Raw genomic sequence first — 18329 nt, 5'->3', positions numbered from 1 at the left:
CTTCACCTTGGGATACATTTGGTTGGTCTCTCTCTACCTTTTTTATTGTAAACTGCCTCAAGTCCTTTTTTTTTGAAACCGATGGGGGTTTGAGTAATAAATGAGTAAATTTTCTTTTATCCAAATCTAAACAGCCAGGAAAACTAAGTAAGTTTTATTTCTACACTTCAATTTAATGAAAGATAAACTTGGATTATGATTATTAAAAATAATGAGTAAAATGTCTAAACTATGTCAGAAGATTCAGTCAGTCACAATGTTTGATTGTTTTTCTTCAGATCTCAGCACCATACAATATCTCTGTCTAGTGCCCAAAGGTATTTCTAGTTACTGAAGTACCTTTGAACCAGCCAAGACAGCCTAAGTTAATTGCTGTCCCTATCTTGTCACTCCTCTGCTTGGAACCTTTCATGGCTCCCATTATCATGAAATTAAAAATCATCCTGTTAGCATGTCTTTAAGGACCTCCTGGCCTCTGCCCATCTCCCAACTTCATCTTCTACCTGCACCCTCTTCCTCTCTCTCCGGACTCTGCATTCCTTCAGGGCCCTTTCACCTGACTGACGGACTATGGACCTCAGACCGTGGAAACTGCTCTCTTCCCTCTTCCTTTCCTATTCTTCAGGTCTTTCCCTGACCCCATAGATGAAGCTAGATTTTTGTTAGGCTCCCACATCTGTACCTCTGACTTTTACTTTTGTCAGTCCTTCTTCGTAGAAGATACTTCCCATGAGGACAGATTCTGTGTTCTTGTCACTGCCGTATCCCTGGCATCCTGCTCAGTGCCTGGCAGGCAGTATTTGCTCAGGAAAGATTTGTTGGAAAAAAAAAAAAAAAGCAACATGAGCTTTCCAGTAGTCAAGTTTTTTGACATTAGTAGTTCATATTTAACAGATCCAATCAACTCTTAGATAACTATAATTTTTAACAAGTTAGTATCTCCCTTTTCAAATAAGCCTGCATACTTTCAATCTGCAGATATTTGTAATTTTTCCTGACAGAGGGTTGTCAGCAGCGTGGGGGTGTGTATGGAAGGTGAATTGTATAAAGTGACTGAGTCCTTCCGTGCCTTCATGAGCATGCTGACTTTCCAGGTGAACTAAAGCTTTACAATTGGGAATTTTCATTGGCACAATCTCCATGACAACCTCATAATAACCTCTGAACTTGGCAGAGCTAAGGTCTTCATCTCCATCTCACAACTTAGAGATGTTTCCGATGATGACTGAATAGTGTCCAGTCAAGAAGTTGCATGAGTATTAGCCCTGAGATGGAGATAACGAGTCAGGCCACACTGATTGGAAGGAGAAAGACCCTGAGTTACAGCCAGAGGAGACCATTCTTAGTTTGGAAATCATGAACTTTGGTCTTAACAAGGCATTTGGACCTGCCTGCTTCAGCGTGGATTTTGTGTTTTTTAAGTCCAAGGGTAGCGTGACTGAAACTTTTAGCTGATCCAGTGTGCTCACTCATTGCATTTATTATGCCTTAAATTTCTTGGTTTATTTACCCATTTTACAGAGGAAGGTGCCATTTACTGGAGACTCAGCTGGGGAGTGGAGGTGGGATTCACATCCATGTTTCCTGACTCAGGTTGGGGTGGTGCCCAGAGTGAGGGGCAGCATTGATTGCATGGTTTGGGGATCATTGTGTTCCTTAAGCATTTCTGGGCCAAGATCATCAGTATTTGATCGTGTAATTTATTTCGTGATGATTATTATTGGCCTTGTTCAGCAAGCCATTCTGATAAGTCTCAGGTCCTTGCTCCACTCAGGCATCATCCATCCATGTGCTGTTGCTGTACAATTTATTTTCCTTTAGGAATTGCGCCGTCTGCCTCTAACATAACGTGAATTCTGCAGCTGCCCATTTCCTGCTGTTCGATTTCTGTTCTGAGCTCAGTTCCGCAGATTGTGGACAGTGCGGTGGTTGCCCAGAGAACAGCGGTCTTTTCCATTATTCACGGTGTTAGTGGCAGGTGGATGGCTTTGGCCTGTGCAGGCTGGAACAGGCTCATTGATGGCAGCAGGTGCAGCTACTCTTCCTTCCTGTGAACTGGCCATAGCCCCAAGTGCATGGTGAGGTCAAGAGCTGTGCGGGATGAGGTTTGCAGAGCAAAGTGTTTCATCTGGGTAGTTGGCAGCTTTCACTTTCCTTTGGCACTGCCAACAAACCCAACTGTGCTTAGAACCTGGGTAGGATCAGCCACATACTAAGTGACTCTGAATAATTGTGCCTGGGGTTCATTCTAGTGATGGGGAAGACAAGAGGTTTGCCCATCAGACCTCACTGGAGCCAGCTTTCAGATTCTGGATTGTTTCATTCACTGTGTCCATCTCCTCCACCACCCAATACGGCCATGTTTTTCTCCTTCCTCTTATTTATTACTAAGTAAAGTACATTTATTTAACTAGTCTGTGGCATACTTAATCATTTAATGTTTCCTTTTCTGAACACATGATTAGTTAGTAGCAGAGTCCCCAAACTGACCATTCATTCACTGGCTTCAGCATTTCCCACTGTGCTTAAGGTAGTTTACTTAGCTACCCATTAATGCCAACATGCTGGGTTACCTCCAGTTTGACAGGATTATATGTGGCATGAATAGCAGGGAAGAGTTGTACTCACAGAATCCTGGGGGTGTTAGAATCCTTTCTTCACTGGATACAGCTCAGTCTAGTCTTTTCATTTTGAAGACTAGAAATTGGAGCCCTGACATGCTTAAAATGTTCACCTGTAGATCTTTTCCTCCCCTTTAAGATTTCTTTCTTTGAAGCCAAGTAGCAGAAAACGCAACACAAATTTGCTTAAGCAAAATGTGAATTTATTGGCCTGCATCACTGACAAGTTCATGGGTAGGGCTGGCTTGATGAAAAGAGTCCAATGATGTCATCAGTCCTCATTTCTTTCCTTTTCCTGGCTCGGTCTCCCATCATGTTGACTCTTTTCAGAGAGATTCTCTGCTGTTGCTCCACTTGCCTCTTCTCTGTTTCAAGTCCGGTGGTGGTGGTGGTGGTGGTGGTGTATTGGGAAGCTCAATTCTCTAGCATTCCTGGCAAAAGCCTCATTATGTCTCATTGGTCTGAGTAAGTCACCCACCCCTGAATTGATCACTGTCATCAGAGGGATGATCAGGCCAGTGGGCATAGCGGGTGGGATTACCCCTGGAGCAGTGGGAGGTGGTTCCCCTTTTATGTGGACTGAAAGTGGGGAAGGGGTGGTTCCTCACATGAAAATTGTGTTCTATGGGGAAGACTCGGACAGTGAAGATCCAACATACACATGCACCCTGCCCTCTGACCTCTGGATCTGGCTGCCCTAGTGAGGATGGGGGAAGGCATGAAGGACCACAGAGATGTCTAAAGGTCATAGCTGTTAGAGCTGGAAGTACCTGTATAGGTCCCTGTGTCAGTTATTGATGGCTGTATAGAAACTACCCCAAACCTAGTGGCTTAAAATTACAACTTGTTAGGTCTGAGGATCCTGTGAGGCAGGGATTCAGACAGGGCGTAGAGGAGTGGCGTGTAATTGCTCTCTGGTTTCTGTACCTAAGCTGGGGGCTGGCAGACTTCTCTTTCCCTCACTCCTTCTAGTCTCTCCCCACCTCCAGTCTTTCTGTGGGACTAGCTTGGCCTTTCTTACAGCATGGCAGCCTCAGGGTTAAGTCAGACTTCTTACAGGAAGGTGAAAACTCCCAGAGACAATGCTTCAAGAGGCAGGGAGTGGAAGCTGCTAGCTTCTTAAGGTCTGGGCCCCACAACCTGCAAAATGTCTTTTCCATGGTATTCTAGCGATCAGGCATTCACAGAGCTCACCTGGATTCACAGGGAGAGGGCCTGCTCTATTCACAGATGAAATACCCAAGGCCCCGAAAGAAGCAGCGATTGATCTAATTTCTCAGTGCCCTCTTTTCAGAAATAGCATGAAAACAAACAGCGGCCAGGATGAAAGTCCTTACCTTATCCAGCCAGAATTCCTGAACTCGCCACCCCTTTGCTCCTTCTCCCTTTGTTCTGTATACTGAGCCACAGGGGCCCAGAGCAGGGTGAGCCAAGGTATAGATAGGGTTTCCTCTTTGCACATCAGATGCTGACAAAATGCTGCTTGTCAGTTTTTAGGGAGCTGCTTTGCATCAGCCCTAGGCTGCTTGACTCTGCCGGGACTCCTGCCTCAGCCAAGAACAAAGAGAACCAGGCTGTTTGGATTGGGTTGTAGAGTATCTCCCTTTGCTCATTGTATTTCTCCTCCATGGAGGTCCAGGTGGAAGGGGCTGAGGACTCCACTGCTTGTCTGAGCTGCTGCCTCCTCCTCTCTTCACCCCAGCCCTCCTCCCACAGGAACGGGCCACTGGCATATTCCCGTTTGAAAGTCAATTTCATAACCTAATATTTCAATATTTTCTGGTTTATTGTTTTTCTCCAACCTGCAGGATGATGCCAGCTGGTGTGCATGCATGCCCTCAAGAGAAATGGTGTTTTTCCATTCCTGCTCTGTTTCTTGTCTCTTCTGGGAGGAGGGAAAATGTACAACCTTTCCTCACACAGGGCTTGATGTCCGTTTCTAGGTGTGTGAGGCAGGAGGAGAGAGATGGTCAGAGAAGGTGATTGTGCAGGGCATTGAGGCAATTTCTCCAGAAACCAGTGAACTCTCCTCTACTAAAGAAAGCAACTTTCTTCTCTCCTCAGAGTTACCTTATATCTGGTATGAGGACAGATTGTTTTTTTATGTCCTTATGTTTCATGTAATCACCCAAATGCCTCAAAAGCAGGCACTGTCTTTGTGGAAATGCAAGACAATGAAATGAGTTGAGAATTCACTTACAACCTGGGGCACCTGGAAAAGAATGAATTACAGTTCAGAATCATGTGTGTGCATATGCATATGTGAGTGCGCCCAGGCATGCTAAGATGCACCATATAGTTAACGTTATGGATCAGGCAAAAAGACATCCTTTAAAACACAGATGTTGAGTTAAAGGGTAGGATGAGGTGAGGGGATTAATTCAATGTAACCTTCATTTATTGCCTTGAATTAATTTCCTTCTTAATCAGAGAGACATAACTAGAAGATGCTGTCTAATTTACATGTGTTGATTCTTGCAAAGTAAAGAGACAATGCCAGCAATGTTTTCAGTTCTTATGGGAAGAATATGATTCCTGCTTGCACTCATACCTTCTGTTTTTAAAGTTTACACTTGGTTTCTTTAAAAAATAATAATTTTATTGATTTTTAGAGACAGAAGAAGGAAGGGGGAGAGAAAGAAATATCGATGTGAGAGGGAAACATCTATTGGCAGCCTCCTACACACCCCTTACTGGGGATTGAGCCTGCAACCCAGGCATGTGCCCTAACTAGGAATCGAACAGGCTAGCTTTCGGTGCATGGGGTGTTGTCTAACCCAGTGGTCAGCAAACTGCGGCTCGCGAGCCACATGCGGCTCTTTGGCCCCTTGAGTGTGGCTCTTCCTAAGCCTTAGGAGTACCCTAATTAAGTTAATAACAATGCACCTACCTATATAGTTTAAGTTTAAAAAATTTGGCTTTCAAAAGAAATTTCAATCATTGTACTGTTGATATTTGGCTCTGTTGACTAATGAGTTTGCTGACCACTGGTCTAACCCAATGAGCCATAACAGCCAGGGCTACATTTGCTTTCTTAACCTGACCATTTGGGAGAAATTCTGAGTCCTGGAAATGAACAATTAGCTTAATATAATGCTATTTAAAGAAAAGTCCATAGGGTACAAGGGTCAGTGGCTTTGTTCTCTGGTTCTGATGCAAAAGTTGATTGCATCCTTACCCTTGATGTCAGCAACTTCTGGGGGCTTATTGTTTTACAGGAAGCAGATATATGTTGATAAAGGAAGAATGGTGGTGGGGGAGGGGGTCAGGAGGCATTGGAGGGGCTTGGTAGAGCAGGCCTCCTCCCTGAGATCCATCGCCACTCACGCAGCCCACAACTTGAATTCCTCTTTTACCCTTGACTCATTTCTTAAGACCCCCACATCAGGAATGCAGATGCGTGGTTATTTCGATCATGTGCATGAATGTCTCTTACTTGTAGGATGAAGGAAAGCAGGACTTGCTCTTTTTGTCCTTCCACTGGAATCTTCAATCATGTGGTTGGGGTAGTTTCCACTTACTCCTGCTGAACTATTTCCCAATATACAATCCCTGAAGCCCTCTTACATGCTTCAAAAGACATACACACAAAGCTATGACAGCAAGAGCACCCTGGGGGCAGGAGACTGAGATCGAATCTGGGTCAGCCTCTAACCTGCAGCTCACCTCACCCCTCAGCCTCATCGACACTGCTCAGCTCCCTGGGTTGCTGTATGAATAAAATCCAGCGGCATGTGAGAGCTCTCTGGAAGGGGGAAGCTCTATATGTGAGAGGCTGGGTACTTGTGTGTTCGGAGGATGCTCACAGCTGTCGAGTGTGACACGCTGACATCCCCTCATGCTCCTCCACTGTCGGGAAGCAGCTGTTAGTTTCCTCTCCGCCTCTCCCTTCTCCAGGTGCCGCAGTGAGGGGAAATGCATGGATTAGAAGTCTGTTGGGGGTCGGGGTACCATCTGATGTGTCTTCTGTCCAGCTTTGCATGAGCGAGTATTTTAATATTGAATATAAGTTTTGATATTCCCACTAAAGCTGCAGGGTGGGCATATAACCAGCGTAGGGAAGAATGTAGAGGTCTGATTACTCTAAAATGAAACATAAAAAGGACATGGTAGACTCTGGGTGGGAGGGGGAGTAACTGAACAGGACTCTTAAAATTTGTACTCTAAAAGACCCGAGCACCTGTGAGTTTCCTGGACCAGTTCATGTACAGGTTGAGATGCTTCTACATAGCTTGCGAGTTTGATTTCTTGCCCCTCCTTGTACTCTGTATCTGCCTGTATCTGGAGGAGGTAGGCCAAGGCCTCTGAGCGTGGCGGCTTCCCTACCTTGTTCACTAGGAGCACACCTATGTTTAAAGACCCAGTGCAGATGTAAAAGTCTCCCCTATGACGCACTGTCACGGATGGCCGCTCTTGTCTCTTCCTTATCTCTGTGTTTGTAAATGCCGCTGTTATAGGACCCATCACGGATGTGAAGACATCTGTTGTGTTTTGGTGGAAGGTGGGTAGTTAGCTCTTTGAAGGCAGGAATCATTAGTCCTTCATCCTTGTGTCCTCAGGAGGACTTAGCAGAATTTTTTGTCACGTACTATGTATGCAGCAAATGTCTATTAAGTGCACTGATGAGTTAAAAAGAGAAAAAGCTTAAGCAGTTCCCTGAAATTCCTCTGATTCAAGAATTCATGCTAGTGCCTCAGCAAAATTTTCATTGAGAAAACCACCATCCGTTCCTAAGGCTTAGACAGAAGGTCACCAGGTTCAGGTGCTGGGACATGTGTTAATTTCCCAGGGCTGCAGGGACACATTAGCACAAGCTGGGTGGCTTTCAACAAATTTATTCTCTCAGTTCCGGAGCCTGGAAGTCCGACGTCGAGGAGGTGGCAGGCCCGTGCTCCCTCTGAAGGCTCTGAAGGAGAATCTTTCCTGGCCTCCTGCTAGTTGCTGGTGAATGCTGGCAGTCCTTGTCCGGTCGCCGCATCACGTCAGTGTCTGCCTCCATCTTAACAGAGCTGCCTTCCTGCTGTGTGTCTGTGTCCAGATTTCCCTCCTCTTTGAAGGACACCTCTTCTTCCTGGAGGTGGGGCCACCCAAACTCAGTAGACCTCATTTTAACCCGAACATCTGCAAAGACCCTATTTCCAAATAAGGTCCCATTCACAGGCCAGGGGGTAGGGAGTTGGGCTTGAACGTATCCTTTTTGCAGGACACAACTCAACCCACAACAGCGCTTTGACCTGGCATCGTGGAGACTGGACTCATTCACTCCTCAGCCTCCCTCCCAGTGGTTGTCAGCCTCGCTTCAGCATCCCTAGCACCTAGGAGTTACCTCCTTCAGAGGCAGATTTTCTCTATTTCAGTGGCGACTGTTGGGGAATTTTTGCTGTTATTAGACCCAATGCTACTTCCCTGTGGTCTCCTTCATTTTACAATCAGGGTGAATATGGAATAACTAGAGGCCCGATGCACGAAATTCATGCAAGGGGCTTGGCCCCTGCCACTGCCTCAGTTGCAGGCCTCTGCCTCGGCCCCCTGCCCGCTTTGGCTTCGTCCAGATGGAAGGACATCCGGAAGGATGTCCGGTCTAATTAGCGTATTACGCTTTTATTATTGTAGATAAGCTTATTGCTTTTTAGGGAAGAGGGGGAGCTTTCAGATTTTGAGGCTAGTGCTCCTGACCTTCAAGTCTCCTCCCCTTTAAATCTCCCCAGTTTCTTCAAGTCATCCAGGGTGTGATTTTATTACCAAGCTTCCTCCACTCGGATGGAACTGCCGATTTGCATATGTGTTGGGTGAAACTAAATGAGAATCTTCCATGTGTGGTATGAGCACAGATCAAAGCAGACTCATCTGCTTCTAGGAAACCCACTTCCTCAGGTCCACTATCTTGGTGCACACCTTGAATTATTTGAACTTGCTCTTGGTGGCATGTGATGCTGTTAAGTTCTGTTTTTATAATTTAGCATTTTGACCCCAGGAGCAGGGCCTGGCCCTTGTATGGCTATACTTTTCTCTGTTGCCCTTGCCCTGTTGCACTGGGCTGTGACTGGAACAATTCTATCAGTGAGTTGTCATCGCAGGGATCATGATGGTGGGGGAGGTAGAGGGAGGGACATCACTAGAAATGCGTCTATGGTAGAGACCGTCTTACTGCTTCTCTGTGCCCAGATAACTGGTCAGAAGAGAACCCAGATATGCTTTGGGGCCAGCTGTGGGGAAGGCTTTAGAGTTTTTTGTTCTTACTCTGATTTGTACTGAGGTGGGGCAGCTCCCATTAAGTGGGAGGTCTCCTGTGACACTTGAGTGTTGGTTGGGTACCTGTAGACTCTGGTGGTCTCAACCCTTTCAATTTGAGTGAATTTACACAGATGAATAAATGAATGCCATAGATGGTCAGAACCAAGGGGACTTGGAAATGATAACCTGAAGCTTATGCTATTTATTACCAATCTGCCTTTGTTTACAGCAGTGGTTCTCAACCTTCCTAATGCCGTGACTCTTTAATACAATTCCTCATGTTGTGGTGACCGCCAACCATAAAATTATTTTTGTTGCTACTTCATAACTGTAATGTTGTTACTGTTATGAATCGGAATGTAAATATCTGATATGCAGAATGTATTTTCATTGTTACAAATTGAACATAATTAAAGCATAGTTAATTAATTAAAGCATAATTAATCACAAAAACAATCTGTAATTATATATGTGTTTTCCGATGGTCTTAGTCGACCCCTGCGAAAGGGTCATTCGGCCCCCAAAGGGGTCGCGACCCACAGGTTGAGAACTGCTGGTTTACAGAATAAAGAAAAATAAATAAAATTGGTATTTAAAGCTTTTCTCACCAGAACGGAGTTTCTCTGTTATGTTTATGAATTTATTTCAGATGTGGATTACTGGTGGGAAATGGTTGTCCTCGGAGATGGAGATGGGACATAAATAAAGAAGTGGCCCCCTACTTGGTAATGTTGCCCGCATCTGTTGGGCAGCCCTGGAGTGCTGGCCCCGGGGCAGGCACAGTGAGAGGCTTCCTGTGCAGGATCAGCGCCTGCCTGCGTCCTGAGGTCCTGTTATCTCCATTTACTACGCAACGTGGACTACATTTTCTCTCCATCTCCTGTGGATTGGAGAGGTGCATTGTGCCAGCTTACCTAAATTGCCACAATCAATATTGTGCTGCCTTCATTTTTTATGCATCCTAATGCCTTTTCTCCTTTTGAAGTGTACTTGTTTCCCAAACCAGTCTTTGTAACATTAAAAAAGAAGAAAACTTAAAGAGAGAAAGAAAAGCCTCTACATCACCATGAGAGTTTCTGCCTGGTGGTTTGGGGCATGAATAGGGGTGGGAAACAGGACTCTGCAGGGCTGGGGAGGACCGACTGGCCTTTCTGGGGAGCCCAACCCAGAGCCAAGGCAGCTAGAAGAGGGAGGCGGGGTTTTGGCTCAGAGAACCTCTTGGCTGGATAACTTGAAGGCCAGTGCTACAAGCACTGGCATTGAGAAATCATTCCCCAAGGCCCACCCCTACCCTCCCAGCTGAATTGCTTTCTAAGGCCTCTGTTAGTTTGGGGACACCAAAGTGGCCTCCTGAGATTGGGTGGTCACCTTCTACCCCTACTTATACAGTGTCTTGTATATGTACTTTACGATCTCTGCTCTAGTTTTCTTTATGCATCATACATTCAGACAAAGGAGCCCCTCACTGGTATGATGTGATACTGTTGCTGCCATCTGTGGCTTCTACTCTGGTCCCTACTTCATGGCAATGTCTGTTTTTTTCTCTGAATACCATCTATCGTTAAGGATGAGATCAAATGTTGTCTTTTTCCTGAAGCCTTCTCTGATTTCTCTTATTCATTTATTCATTGTTTTCAATTGTCATTTTATTGAGTGCATAATCTGTGCTCTGTGCCGTGGATGAAACACAGGAGAAAACAAAGAACACTGCCCAAAGCCTTTACCTTCTACTCTGGGGAGAGAGGGGAAAAGGGTATATATGGTTGTCAGATGGTGGAGTAGGGCTGTCATTTAATAGAATGGTCCAGGTGGGAGGCTTACTGGGAAGGTGAGTTGAGTTAGGATCTGAAGATGGAAGCGCTGCCTTCCTCCTCTGAATGACCTGTTTCTGGCGTTCTCTCAGCTCTATTGTGGGCAGGGACTATGGCGGAGGGAAGGGACTGAAGGAGCGAAGGAGAAAGAAAGATGTCAGAGGGTGTGTGTGTCTGTGCGTGCACACACTTTCTCATGATGCTTAATGAATGACTCTGGAGCGAACATTGTTGACCAGGCCTGTTTTACTAGTATTCCTAGTGAGGTGAAGCAAGAGTTATTCTGGACTCTGCAGTATTGCTCAAGGAGGGATCAGGGACTCCTCTGGGTCCATGGTCTTTGGTGATGGTGCTGCTGTTGCTCTCTGAGCCCAGCACCCGAGTCCCTTTGAAAGGCTTAGTCTTCTCAACCTTAAAATAAGGGAGTTGAATAACTGACTCCTAAGATCTCCCTCTGCTCTCGAATTCTTCCATTTTGTATTATGAAATCCTGGTTCAAGTCTCATTCTGTGCGGGATTTTTTGCTGATGGGCCAGCTCACAGCTGTAAGTAGCATCCGCAGGCGTCCTGTCTTCGGTACCCTGGGTTCTGGGAAAGTGGCTTCTCCAGCTAGTCTGTGAGCACTGATAGGACAGTCCAGGGAGCATACCTTGTGCCCTTTATAATCTGCAGGAGAAGGCTGTGTTCAGGGTTAGTTGAGTCATAGCTCCATTCATCTCTGTCCACTACTTATTAAGTGCCTGGAAAGTCTGATTGGCCCTAGTAGACACTGGAAATACTTTTCTGGTCATTCTCAGAAGTTCACACATCAGTTGAATAATATCTTTTGCTAAGCACCTCCCCGCCCCCCCCCCATGGGACTTTGACATCTGTTTTACCATTTTGATCTTTAGACATCCCTATGATTGATGTAGGGCTATAATAGGATGCTATATTTTGTGGTCTTTCAATGTTGGGATGTGATAATATAACCTGGAAAAACTGAGAGAGCGATTTAGACGGTGCTGGTGACTTGGAACGTGGATTCCCACCATGAAGCAGTGTCCTTGGGAGCAGGAGGGGGCTGACAGGTAAGTCTGCTCTCTCCTTTGGCCTCAGGTCTCATGGGCCTCTCATGGCATATGGATAATTTTCGAGATTTCCAAAGCTTTTTTAAACATATGTGATTTTTGTCTTACCCATTGACTTAGGCACTGGTTTCCTGATGTGATTCATTTCGCCTTTCCCCTGTCACTGGTGAGGAACCTGTCGCAGGGGGAGGGGTTTCCCTCCCATCTCTCTGCCTTAGAGGCAGGGGGGGAATTGACCACATGCCTTTGTAACCTGCAAGGAGGGCTTTTCCCTCGTTTGTTAGCCTCTTTCTGTAATACCACGGGGACTAGGGGCATGTGGCTGAGTAATGCCTGTGGCAGGAAAGGAGATGTGCAGGCTGGGTGGGTTAACAGGAGGGGTTCCCTTCGAGTGTGTAGTGGCCCCCGTCTGCCTCGGGCTCTCCTGGCCTGGGTTAGAGATGCCTGTTCTGAAATCTGTGGCTGCTTCTCCCCTGTATCTAATGAAGTCAGACTGACTTTGAATGCTCCCCGACTACTGCAGTTCTTTAAAGCCCGTCTTCCACACGGAATTGGTAGGTTCACTTAATTGTCCGGGAGCCAGATAAAAATGCTCGGTGCTTTGTTCCTGCATTATGCCATTTCACAATATCTCTTCTCCCACAGATTGCTGAGACCGTTCAATTTGGGCCTTCAATTGCTTCTCTCAGAGCAGATCTTCCCATTTATATTCCAAGGCCTGTTCTTTTTGATTACACGTTTAGGATATCAGTTAGGTTTCTTAATCTCTTCGTTCATATTTTTTTTCTGCCTTTCTCATTTCTCCCTTTAAATGTGTTCCATTACGCAAAGCATGCGGTCATGTGGCTATAATGAAATGCAAGTACTTTTTCTGTTTGCCTGCTAAAGTGAACGGTTTTTTTATTTTTATTTTTTTGCCTAATTTTTCCTTTTGTTTTTGGGTTCTGGTAATGATTATGATTAACTTTTTTTTTTTTCTTTTTAAAGCAGTTCCTGGACTTAGATATCAAGTAGGCAGAGGTTATTAGTGGACATGAAAAACACCCAGGAAACCGTGACCCAGATTTCAGAAAACGTGCGAAGTGCAGTGCCAGCTGTGAGCCAGATATGGGGTCTCCGCTCATGGTGCTTAGAGTCTGGATTCCTGCATGTTTCCTCACTTCTCCTATGGGGCACCCACTGTGTCTCATCAGATCCATGAGGAAACTGGGAGTAGGGGTGCTGAAGTGATCTGCAAGGGCTCACAAGCTAAAAAGCATCAGCTGGGTTTTATTTTTATTTTTCATTGATTTTTTGAGGCACACAGAGAGAGACATTGACGTGAGAGCGAACCATCCCTGGGCTGCCTCCTGCATGCCGCCTTCTGGGGATCGAGCCCCAAATCTTTTGGTGCACGGTGACGCCCAACCCACTGAGCACACTGACCAGGTCTTAAACCCACAGGTGGAGGCTCCAGGGTGAATGTTAGAGTCTGTTTGCGAAAGGAAGACATTCCAAGTCTTACCTGCTCAAACATCACCTCTGATAAGACTCAGTGGAGGCAGCCCTCCTCAGTGTCATCAGGGCTCACCTGATTTCCTTTGTCCAGGGCATTGGAAACAGGACGGCATGTCGATCTCTGCTGCATTTGTCTTGCTTGACATCTTCTCCAAGCTCCATTTTTTTTTTTTTAAATCCACTACATGGAAGGTGGTGGAGACAGAGGAGGAAGAGAGGGAGAGGAGGTTAATATTCCAGAGAAGGGGTTCTGGAGTCCATATACCTAGAGCAGAATCCGGGCACTGCTGTGAACTGACTCTGTGACCTTAGAAACTAGAACCACGGTTTACTTATTTGTAAAATGGAGATGATAGCACCTACCTGAAAGGCCACTTGAGGATTTAATTGAAAACAAATAAACAATAAAAAAAAAAAAACCCGGAAACATATGTGAAGCATTTAGCCTAATGGGAAATAAATATTTGCAGGTATCATTTTTCTTTTTTGGGGTCATTTGTTCATTTACATATTCAGTGTGCATATACCGAGCGGCACTCAGGTTGTCATCCTCTCACTATTATTATAACCCCAGTTCTGGCCCATCAATACAGGCTTTGTAGATAAGACATTGTTGCACTTGTGGTGACCTGAAACTGGGTGAGTGTCAAGTGATAAAATCACATTGTATTAAAATGCAGTCTTAGTGTGGAAAACCACTTGTCACAGAAGTGCCCTGTAAAGAAAGGAGTATTGAATTCTGATATGTCGTTGGGGAACCAGTGACTAGCTGGATAGTGTAGGGAAGCGGAGTGAAGTGGCCTGAAGTAGGACAAGAGCCTGAAGGCTGATGTGGTGGGTGGGCCGGTCTTAAAAGACAGTTTAAGGAATTTAGGCTTCATTCCTTTGGGCATGCGTGTGGGCATCCAATCATTTGTTACTTTGTTCTTTCTTCCATTTGTTCGATTGTAATGTTGGGGTGTGTGGAAGGTGGACAACGAGTCAATAGACTAAAGATAAACGGGTCAGTGGATATTAAAATAGTCTCAAAGGGAGAGATGATGAGGGCTGGAGTCAGGGCACTGATAATGGGAAAGAAAAGTAGCTGAGAGAAATCAAAGATGATGAAGTGGTTTAAAAGCACTTAAGAGAACTTGGAGTTGGGTCTTGAAAGGAGAAACAGGAAGATCTGCGTAATGTGGAAAGATAGTGAGAGTGCTACAGGCAGAGAATATGTGCATCTTAATTAAAGTTACCCGGAAAGATTGCAGAGGGTCAGTGGTGGGGGGTTCCTTCTGAATATTTACAGAGGGTGTACTTTGAGGATTGGCTGGACAATTGAGCTTCTCCTGCTCTTTATCCATCTCCTAATTATGTCAGTCTTACTGATACATTTTATTTTGTTTTTGTTGATTTGAATTCCCTATATTTATAGCCTTTCTAGCAAATGGCAAGAAAGAAATTTAATTTTTTTCTTCACCATAAAATGAAGAGACTGTTTTCCTTTTCTTATATGAGGCTATATCTCATTTGCCCTTCTTCTGTTTTTCCCTCCTTTAAAAATCTCAGCTAAGGAATGTATATTGCAAGGGTTGCAGGGATGGTTCAGCTGAGAGCTAGAATACAAAGAATTCTTTACTGTCTGCCAGCTCAAGCCAGGAAACAGTTGCTTTGAAATATGTGCCTATTTGTTTCCCATGACATCCTCTCTGCTTACAACCCTCCTTTCCAGTTCATTAACTTTTGTAACCATTGCATCGATTAGAGAGAGACTGTTGGAAATGGATGCTGTGCATGCCGATTGGATTGCCGTCTCTGGTTATGAAACCAACTGAAAGGATGAGGTAGCCCCCCCACCCCCGCCCCGCCTTCTCTCTCCCTGAACTGGTTTGTCCAAGTTCTGCTCTTGGATCACTTCCCTGTTGGCAGAACCTGCCTTTGCCCCTCGGCCACAGTGAACCAGTGTGTGCTGGCACTACTCCAAGTGCCTGGGGGAGAGACCTTTGCCCAAGTTGGCCAGTCCTTCCCCACAGCTGCTCAGTGGTTTAGTGTTTGTTGATATTTCCTAGAAAATTTTGGCTCCACATTTGTCATTGGTTACTAAGTTTATGTGACACATAGATTGTCTTGCTTTTGGTGGGGGACTTTTGGGAACACGGTGATAAGGCTTGGGTACCGCCCTGGAGAAGCTTGGCGTGTGCGAGGAAGGAGAGGGATAATATAATTTTATTAAGTATGCAATTTAATGGTTTTAGTATATTTGCAGAGTTGTGCAGTGACCTCCATGGCCTAATTCCAGAGCATTTCATCACCTCGAAAAGAAAGCCCATGCCCACAAGTGCGCACTTCCCATTCCCCCTTCTCAACAACCCCTGGCATTCCATCCTCTACTTCCTAACTCTATGGGCTTGCCTGTTCTAGGCATTCCATATAAGTGGAATCATACAATACATGGACTCTGCATCTGGCTTGTTTAACTGAGCCTAATGTTTTCAAAGTGCATCCATGTTGTAGCCTTTATTTCAGTACTTTATTCCTTTTTATAGCCAAATAGTATTCCACTGTGTGGATATACCACATTTTGTTTATGGGAGCAACATCTTGAGTATTTGCCTGGGTGTTTTCTGTGTTCATGTTCCATGAGCTTTACCTCTTTAAGTTCATTTGTCTTCACATTAAACCTACTTCGTTGGTACAGTTATAATTGCATTTCCTAGTTAAGGAAGTAGGCACCAGAAGGTCACACACTGATAATTGGCAGATAGACTTGGTTTAACCACAGTCTGTGCTCTGAACCACCACGTAATCCCCACCCCACTTGCAAGTCAGAGGATATGAGACGTATTTAAAAATGATTATAAACATGGAGAAAGTTACGAGGGTCTTAAATGCAAGTCGCTCAGAGCTCAGGCCTGTAGGTGGGGGGGCTGATCCAATGTGACATTCTTACCTGCCCTTTGGATTTTGTGCCTTCAGGTTTCCACATGGAGATGGGGTGGGGCTCCCAATCCACTGCCAGGGTTGGTCACAGCTGACTCAAGTAGTCGGCGGGGCTGAGCCTGGGCAGTCTGTGTACCTGGGTGGGGCAGGGACAGGCAGGGACTTGATAGCAAGTAGTTGTTTTCTGCTGGAATATAGTGGAGGACCTGCAGGACTAAAGGTGGTGCCCAGCTCACCATACATGGGAGGAGTGACCGAATGAATGAGAGGTACCATGGTGGGTGCCACATGAGAGCCTTACACCGAAAATTGAAGAGTGCATGCAGTGGGGTGCCTTGGAACGTGTTGAAACCTGCAGTGATGAGATACTTGCTTGTTCTGGTATATATCCTGCCCAGGTCTGCCCATATTTCTGTTGCTCTGCCTAAGCTTCTGTCCAGCATCTGTCTGAGGTCCTTTCCAGGTCTTTCCTGTGGCATTATAGGGTGAATGCCCTGGAGATGGGACTCCTCAGGCCTAGCTTTTGCCCTAGTAGAGCCCCAGGAAATTTTTCTGTGATAGAATGCTTCCATTTCTGGCAGATCAGTTATTCAGTCAACAAATATTTGAGACCCTACTCTGTGCTAGGAAGTGTTCTAGGTACTTGAGATAAGATCATTGAACAGAACGGAGGACTCCCACGCTCTTGGAAATTAGATATTTTATCAGGGGAAAGAGACAATAAGTAATTGACATGATAAATCGTTATTTTATTTTTTATTTAATACAGTAAGAGTTATTTTAAAAAAGGAGAAGTAGAACAGGGTAAAAGGGGATGGGAAGAGGTGGACCTTTAAAATAGAATAAGAAGGTGATGTTGAAGCCAAAACCTGCAGGTGGTTAAAGGTGGACTATAAGTGCATCGGGGAGGAGTCTTCCAGCCAGGACAGAATTCCGAGATGTTCATGGAAGAGCGGGGAGGCGAGTGTAGCTAGTGTTTGCATAGGGGCAGCGGTCGGAGCAAGGCTTGTCCCCCTCCGGCCATTGGGCGACTCTGGCTTTTCCTGAGTGGAATGGCAGCATTTGAGGACTGAACAGAAGACACATTTGCACGTGTTGTTTAACATGATCTCTCTGGCTGCGGCATTGAGAATCTTAGAATAATACTGAATCCATAGTGTGTTCAGCACACTTCTTTGAGTAAACAGGTGAACTACTCATGCAATAAAAATCATGACTGTGGTGGGTCCAGAATGTGGGGAATTCTGGAGTAGTCTGTGAGGCTCCCAGGGCCCCTGTTTATTCATTTGCTTCTTTTCTTATCTTTGGTCAATCAGAGCATCAAGGGACAGTGACCACCTTCTACAGTAGAAGCTTAGCCATGCCACGGTCATACTGAGTGAGTTTTCCTGCTACTAGTTGGACATGACCAGGCCTTGAGTTTCATTTGTTCTAGGAAGATTTAGCAATTAGTATTGAATCAGTTATAGTATATGCTTTAAGAAATATATATGTGGCATGTAGCTTCTGGATGCTAGTGTATTCAACTGTTATAGGCTGGTTTATTTTATTTCACAAGGTTTTCTTCAGGTTAGAAATATGAAGTCAGAAGTGTACTTTTAGTCAGCAAAATATTGTGTCTCTTACACAGTGCCAACTTATTCCTTCAGGAGTAGGAAATGGGTCAAACACTAGTCACATTATCTACTATATGAATGGGCAGTGACAGCCGCTCCTGCATAAAATTATAGTAGTATTGTATAAGGCATCAATGTCACTTCCTTTATCTGCTTTGGTGTGGGGGCCTTCTCTGGGCCAAAATCTTTGGAAGATGCATTCACAGTATTTGAAATTCATGTTAGAGCTGTTGTTACTCCCTTCTCCCCTCCCCATCCGAGATTTGTACGATAGCTCTTTGGCAAAATGTCAATTCAAATGTTTGCAGAGATGGGTGAATGAATTAAAAAGCAGAGTAGGCATTTAACTGGCAGGCTAAACGGAAAATGTCAGTGTCTGTGGGTTAAGCAGGATCTTTGCGGCATATTTAGCACTTGACTTCTTACAAATTTGTCTACGTGAAATAATCTCTCTGTTTTCACTCAAGAAATACTTGAATAACTTTAAAATATGTATGTAATGCTGGGTATGTGACCAGATGGAAGAGCACTTCTTGGCCAATAAGTGTACACAAGCTGCCA

At 45.0% G+C, this 18329-nt stretch overlaps 1 protein-coding gene across 9 annotated transcripts in view; it reads left to right on the top strand.

The window, feature by feature from the left end:
• MB21D2 (Mab-21 domain containing 2) overlaps positions 1-18329 on the top strand; it is a 121605-nt gene that overhangs the window by 46711 nt on the left and 56565 nt on the right. The window contains exon 1 of one of the 9 annotated variants that reach the window (XM_059687397.1): positions 16400-16421. The exons of 6 other annotated variants lie outside the window; for them this stretch is intronic. In XM_059687397.1, the coding sequence (XP_059543380.1) occupies positions 16415-16421 (7 nt within the window). In that variant the 5' untranslated portion in view covers positions 16400-16414. 2 more of the 9 variants (XM_059687396.1, XM_059687403.1) reach the window with 2 other exon arrangements.

The sequence above is a fragment of the Myotis daubentonii genome, chromosome 3 (genome assembly GCF_963259705.1).
Source record: "Myotis daubentonii chromosome 3, mMyoDau2.1, whole genome shotgun sequence".
Taxonomy (NCBI): Eukaryota; Metazoa; Chordata; class Mammalia; order Chiroptera; family Vespertilionidae; genus Myotis; species Myotis daubentonii.
This window is presented reverse-complemented; position numbering and strand designations above follow the sequence as displayed.